Genomic DNA, 7,793 nt, shown 5'->3' with positions numbered 1-7,793 from the left:
TTTGAAAGTTTGTGAAAAGATTATTTAAAATTATGTCTATATGTAATTGTGAAAATCGATCGGACTCCACTTGCTTAGTGTTTCCCAAAACACTCACACCTTACATCTCTCACCAGATAAGAATGAGGAGCAGTTGAATGAGGAGGAGCAGGAGGCATTCTGGGGATGGTGATCGAATGAAAAGAGCAAGAATCAAGAATTTACATTTTCCTTTTGTATGGTCGCTTCCGAAATTTCTGATGTAATTCTGTTGTCATTGTAAAGACAATATTTTATTTTATGAAAAAGACTGGTTTTTGGCCATTTGCTACGAGGCTTAATTGTTTTCAAGTAATTGTTAAACAATGTCGGATGTCACCGACGTCTCGGTCTCGAGGCGTGACAGCTAATAGCGATAGTTTAATATACAACAGTCACTAATAGCGACTGTTTTTCCAAAAACCGTCGTTAATTGTCTATAAATATTCGCGTTTTCTTTCGTTTTTCTCAACACCGCTTCACATCTACAATAAATTTTTTTCAAAAACCATCGCTATTAGTCTATAAATATTCACGTTTTCTTTTATTTTTCTCCACACCGCTTCACATATACAATAAATTTTTTTCTCTTAGACGATTTTAGTTTCGATTTAAAGTAAGTTTTTTCGCTCAATTCTTGGTAAATTTCTAAGTGTTAGTTAAGATCATGAATATTGTTAGCTCAGTCAGATTGTAAGTTTTTTTGGTAGATTTATTAAATTATAAAAGTAATTTTTTTTATTTTACTGAAAAATTAGCGACGGATTATGTCTAAACTATCGCTAATCGTGTTTCTCTAAACTGTCGCTTACCGTCGCTATGTAGCGACGGTTTAGTTAAAACCATCGCTAGTAAAAAATTATCGTTAATTTTAGCGACGGCATATCTTAAAACGTCACTAATGAGCGACGGCTTAGTCAAAACTCGTCGCTAATTTTAGCGACGATATATCATAAACCGTCGCTAATTAGTGACGGTAAAAACCGTCACTAATTTTGAAAAACCGTCGCAATAAAAAGCTACAACAACGGTTTTAAACCGTTGTCGTTGAACGCACTTTCAACAACACTGTCAGTTACAACAGTTTTAAATGACCTACGACAACCGATAAATCCGTTGTCTTTTAGCGTTTTTACTGTAGTGATTGTTCACCCAGAAGGAGATGAATATGAGAGAGAGAGAGAGAGAAGATGGCTAGAGCTTGTGAAGGATTACGACTGTGATATTAGCTATCATCCCAAGAAAGTAATGTAGTAGCAGATGCCTTGAACAGAAAAACCACATTCTTATCCCAACTATCAGTACAAAAACCTCTTCAGATGGAGATTCAGATATTCAATCTTGAGATGTATACTAAGGACAAGGCCCCAAATCTATCTACTTGGACATTGCAATCTACTTTGAGAGATCAAATTCGGGCTGGGCAAAATACAGATGAGCAGTTACAGAAATGGACACTGGGGGATGATTCTAAGGGCCATATGTTATATTCAATATAGGATGGTATTGTCAGATATTGTGGCCGATTTTGGATTCTTAGAAAGGATTCCCTTAGATTTGAAATCTTGACAGAAGCATATTATACACCTTATTCAATGCATACAAAGAGTACAGAGATGTACAAGGACTTGTAGTTGCTGTATTGGTGGCCGGGTATTAAATGAAACATCATACGTTTTGTATCCGAATCCCTAACTTGTCAACAGGTAAAGGGAAAACATCAGAGACCAGCAGAGATGCTCAGACCATTTCCTATTCCCGAGTGGAAGTGGGAAAATATTACTATGGATTTTGTAGTGGGCTTACCTAAGATGGTAAAGGGCTTCAACTCTATTTGGGTGATAGTTGACCGTCTCACTAAGTCCGCACATTTTCTTCCAATAAAGACGACTTTCTCCATGACGCAGTATGCAGAGCTGTATATTCGAGAGATAGTCAGACTACATGAAATCCTAGTTTCTATAGTGTCTAATAGGGACACGAGATTTACTTCATCTTTTTGGAAGAGCTTGCATTTTGCTTTGGGAACGAAGCTACTGTTCAGTACAACATTTCATTCTCAGACAGATGGTCAGTCAGAGAAGGTGATAAAATTTTAGAGGACTTACTTCGAATTTGTGTGAACGATTTCCAAGAAAGTTGGGAGTCGAAGTTACCTCTAGTGGAGTTCACTTATAGCAACAGTTTTCAGTCGTCTATAGGAATGGCTCATATAAGGTACTCTATGGAAGGAAATTCAGGTCGTCTATTCATTGGGATGAAGTAGGAGAGAGAGCTGCGATAGGAACAAAAATTGTTCGACATACAACAGATTTATTAGTCAGAATCTGGGACAGGATGAAGACTGCACAGAGTAGACAGAAAAGTTATGCTGACAAAATAAGAAGGGATCTCAAGTTTGCAGTCGGAGACCATGTGTTTGTGAAGAAAATAGCACCTATGAAAGGTGTTATGAGATTTGGCAAGAAAGACAAGCTTATTCCAAGATTCATTGGACAATTCGAGATCTTAGACAGAGTTGGAGCATTAGCTTATAGAGTAGCGTTGCCACCTAATCTTGCTGGATTTCACAATATTTTCCAAGTATCTATGCTCTGCAAGTACATGTCAAATTCTTTACATGCACTGAATTTTGAGCCACTACAGCTTACACCAAACCTATCTTATGAGGAGAGGTCTACTCAAATTTTTAGCAGACATGAGAGAAAGCTGAGGAATAAGGTGATAAAGATGGTCAAAGTCAAGTTGCTGAATAACTCGGAGGAAGAAGCTACTTGGGAGACCGAGATTGACATGAAGAGTCGCTATCCGAAGTTGTTCGGTGAGTCATAATTTCGAGGACGAAATTTTATTTAAAAGAGGGGAGTAATAACGTCCAAAAATCCGGTTACATAAACTGCATGGAAGAAAATTATTCAATTGGTAAAATATTTTAATTAAATGATTTTGAATGCATGAATGATATATTTTGATTGACTAAATAATTAATTGTGTAATTTTTCTTGATTTCATAATTTAAAGATTTTCAAACGAATATCGGTGTTTAGCCGAGGATGGAGGACCGGAGATGATTATGATGTTAAATATTTAAAAGCTAATTTTTTTTTAGCTGAGAAAAAATTAATTTTAAATAATTTAAGAATTTTTTTTTCATTTTTAAGGTCAAATTTAAATTAATTAGTGGCACCAAGGAATTTTATGTAATTTATAAGGGATTTTGGAAAATAGTATTTTTAAACCTTTTAATTTGAGGCCTAATGATTTTGTTAATCTTAATTGGCCTAATTAATTATTTAAAAACTAAGGTTAATTAGCCTAATTAATTATTTAAAAACTAAGGTTAATTAAGCCCATTAATTAAGTGTTTAGAAAATCTTTTTAATTTTTTTTTAAAAGAGTCCGACACACACACACACCCGAAACACCTACACACAATCACTGAGACACACACCAATTTCACGTTAATTGAAACTGAAGGGAAGGAAGGGCCGAAACTTGGGAAGCTAGCCAAGGGAATTCCAATTTTTTTTTCTCCATCGTTTTTCGATTTTCTTCCTCGTTCTTTCTTCCAACAATGATCACCCGACTCTTTTCCATCTCAAGGTGGGTTTTCGATGGGTTTTTGTAGAAAAAAATGGCAGAAATCGTCCTCCGTTCGTTACCGACGTTCCACCCCACCGATAATCATATTTCGAGCGTTTTAAATGCAAAAGAACGTTCTAAATCTTTCTATTTTGCATCATTTAAACCATATTATGCATGTTTATGATATTTTGAATGAAAAACATGATGATCAAGTTTTATTAGCGTTTTGAACAATTTATTTTAAAGTTTCAAAATGTTTTGAATAATTTATTTTAAAGTTTCGAATTTTTTAATGCATGTTTGGGTCACGTTATGATTCCTAGGGACTCGCTGCCATTAAGGTGAAGGAAGATTATGTTTAGATGTCCTAAAGAGAGTCTCATGTAGGTTAGAAAGGGGCTGGAACGGGAGGGGAAAGTAATGAGCCTTGGTTAGGGTGTATTGCATGTGTTGGGTTTGGTTTTGGGGAAAGAAAGGGGGAAAGACGGCACATGGTGGGATGTGCGCAGGAGCTGGTGCGTGAGAGGTCCAGTAGGGTCTTAGGAGGGTGGCTAAGGGGCTGGAGTTGGTCTAGCTAGTGGCTAGTCGAAGGTGGCTCATGGGAGAAAGGGGCTGCGACGCGCGATTATGGAGAAACCGTGTGGTTTGGCTAGGGCTGAGGGAAGAGGCTGGACCGTGGTCTTGTGTGGGCTGGACCATGGATCACAAGAGTGTACCAGGGTCTAGTAAGTCGTGGTTCAAGTTTGGGAAAAAGTTATTAAGTTTTGAGTTAAATAGGGTTATGAAACGGAATTACGATTTAGCGATTAAGTTGAATAAATCGATGGTTTGGGATAAGCTCGAGTCAAGAAACGTAGGAAAAATTCAAAAACGATAAGTTCGAGGTCCATGGGTAAAATGGTCGTTTTACGTGTCAGGTAATTCGAATGTCCTGGCGGTGTCCCGATGGGTCATAATACATGTTAAATGATTTTTTAAAATGATTATGGTGAATTTATGATATTTTTACGATAAATGATACAATTGAATGATTTTCCCGAAAATGGTTATTTTACGATTTTGGAAGATATGATATATTATAAATAAAATGAAAGGAAAAATATTTTGAAAGATGTGAATTGACTGTGACTTAAAGGATGAGTGGGGGATCTGTCTTAAGAAGGGGCGGTGAACTTACTTTATTTTAGGCCACAGCCTAGTGACGAGAGTTGCTAACGCCCCGCCACCAGGTACCATGGTTTATAAATTGATCAATCGAACAAAGGTTTAATGATAAAGAATAGTCATTTCCAAGGATCAAACTTCACTAAAATAATTTATGTTGAGGAAATTCTTTATGATATTATGTCCTTGAATGATTTACGAAATTTTTTTATATGTTTACGAGTTTTTAGATCAGCTTATTTTATTAAAAGTATTCTTTTAAAGATACATGTGCCTGTATATGTATTGCTCGTTACATATGGTTTAGTCATGCTGAGTTGTTAAACTCACTAAGTTTGAATGATCGCAGGTAAGGATGATGTTGAGGGAGGCTCGAACGCTTGAGTGGATCGGGCATGACAGTACACTCCCGAAGACCTTACGTATTTCACAATATTATGATTATAAAAGTTTTGATTAACATTTTGAAGATTATTTTAAAGAGAGATTTATGTTTTGTTTTAAAATTTTAGATGTTGGATTTCGTATGATTGACATATGCTTTTATGATTGACGGTTTATGGATTTTTATCGCAAATTACGATTTTTCTTAAATATGGATCTTTGTTTTGGTATTTATGAAGATATAAAAAAAATTCTAGTATTATTTGTTTAAAGTGAGAGGTAAGGGACGTTTTACTAACAACTCTTAGAGTTGTTTTTTTAGCTTCTTGAGTTCATCTGGAGTCCTTCGGCACGGTGTATTGGAGATTGATGCAGTACCAAGTACCAAATTTATCTCAAACTCTATTTCACGGTCCAAGACCTTTCCAAGAAGCCCTTCTTGAAAAATGTACGAAATTCTCTTATTACTGGAATATTTTCCAACTTTGGCTCATCTCCTTCCTCCACTCCGTTCACCATTGCTAGGTAACTTCTTTGCCCGATTTATGGCTTTCTAAGTTTGGAAAGCAAAAAGAATGTATTTCTGTTTCTTTGCATTGTCATAGTTCATCATTTCTTCTTGGTTCAAGGTTCAGAGTTTGACGTTCTTACTCCGATAATATACTATTGTATGGCTCTTAGATAACCAATATATTCCTAGGATGACATCAAAATCTACCAAAGTGAGTTGAATCATGTCGGCACTGAATATATGTGAAATGATGCTGATTTTATTCTATCTTGAAATTATCACGATTACTATCTCAAAACCTAAAACTCATATAAAATATTGAAGCTTAACTCAGAATCGATCTATAACTTATTGACTTAAAATTCAAATATTATAACCTACTCGCTATGTAATAAAATTCTATTCAACCTTATACAAAAGAAATCAATCCTCAAGTAAATATCTTTTTACCAAATCTTGCTTTAAACAAGTTCGTGAGCCTAACATGCTCTAATACAAAGAAGTTCATTGAATGTCTTTCTCCTTGAATCATTCTTAGTAAAAAAAAGTCAAAGCTTATCGTGTTATATTTTCTTTGATATTCACCAATATCTCATAACTTATTTTATTTACATAAGGTCATAGCCTACTTGTTATCTCAAAATAATATAAATTTCTTAATCTGATATTTTTTCTAACATTAATTTTAAACAAGATATTCCAAGATCCTACGTATTTAAAGTTGGAGCTTAATATTCTTAATAACCCAAACTTAATGCCAACATAATTAATTATTGACACAGAACCAACTTCTATATTAGAATACTCAAAACTTATTAAATAATTCTTATATCAGATTTTATCATATTAGTTTTTTCATAGATAATTAATCATCCCCGAGTCAAATCTCTCATTTCAAGTCAGAATCTCAAGTCAACTTATCTCTGATACTTATATTCTCAACATTATATACAAATACTAATTGTCTTTGTAATATAATTCCACAAAAATTCGACAAGTAGTTCAAGAAAAGCGTTGAACGGGATTTTTTCGAGAATTTTTGAAAAATAGAAATTTTTTTATAGACATATGAATTGAAAGAATATGTCGAGAAAATTTTAGAACAGTTTACGGAATTAAATTCCGAGCTTCCTACGAAAAGTTATGAGTTCAACGAAACTTTCGTAAAACAGCAAAGAAGTGATTTCAGATATCTAAATGAAGGAAATGTCATGTTTTTGGACCATTTTTCACAACGAATTTGTAAAAATCACTTGTTGGGCCGTTCCGGATAGGAATACATCGGCCCTTTTGTCATACTTTTCTTTCTTGAATATATATTTTGGACTGCTCGTGAATTTTATTGATACATATATCGATTTAAACATGAGTAGTCAAAATTCGGATAAAATCATATTTTTCATAACATCACATGGGTGTGGATACCCATTCAAATTCCCATAACAAGTTACATTATAATATATGATCAGTTTACTCAAATAATAATAATATATGAACGATTTAATGTAAAATTATGTCCATCTGTCCTCATCGTGTATGTCACTAACATTAACCAATCAACACCTTTTGACTGATTAGCCAACAATGGAATTGTGCACGTGAAAAAACTGAGTTATGTTCATTTAATAACAATATTTAAATGGTGGTGGCAGTGTTGTTACGATAACGTACTTTCAAATAAAACAAACGAAGTAATTAAATAATAATTTTTTCCCACATTTTTTTTAATTTTTGGTGAAAACATGGTTTTAATTTTAACCTATTACCTCATGTTTTCGTCAATTAATTAATATGTAATTATTAATTTATTATGACAAAAATAATGACGTTAATTAAAGATTATGTTATCATTAGTCGATACTACGTCTACAACATTCGTATAGTGGAAATTTTAAAAACATTCGTATAAACTAAATTCAATTGGATTTTGATCTTCAAATTAATCAAAATTTTAATTTTAATATAATAGATATTTTTTTAGACTTAAGTAATCTGACTTTCGTCGAAGTGTTGGCATGAAATTAGATTTTGTTCACCTATTTGGTGAACTTGAGAACTTTTGTGAACTAAAAATTTATATAGGTCAATTTACAAAACCTTTAACATTTTCTAGTTTCGTATGTTTATATAT

General features: G+C 33.7%; 1 protein-coding gene across 1 annotated transcript; it reads left to right on the top strand.

Annotated features, from left to right (window-relative positions):
- Positions 1–2,355: 2,355 nt before the first annotated feature.
- LOC140972529 (uncharacterized) lies at positions 2,356–2,850 on the top strand. The gene has a single exon (XM_073434944.1). The coding sequence runs from the start codon at positions 2,356–2,358 to the stop codon at positions 2,848–2,850; it is 495 nt and encodes a 164-aa protein (XP_073291045.1).
- The last annotated feature ends 4,943 nt before the right edge of the window (positions 2,851–7,793 follow it).

Source organism: Primulina huaijiensis, chromosome 3 (assembly GCF_012295235.1).
Source record: "Primulina huaijiensis isolate GDHJ02 chromosome 3, ASM1229523v2, whole genome shotgun sequence".
NCBI classification, from domain to species: domain Eukaryota; kingdom Viridiplantae; phylum Streptophyta; class Magnoliopsida; order Lamiales; family Gesneriaceae; genus Primulina; species Primulina huaijiensis.
Note: the sequence above shows the minus strand (reverse complement) of the source record. Positions and strands in the feature narration are given on the sequence as shown.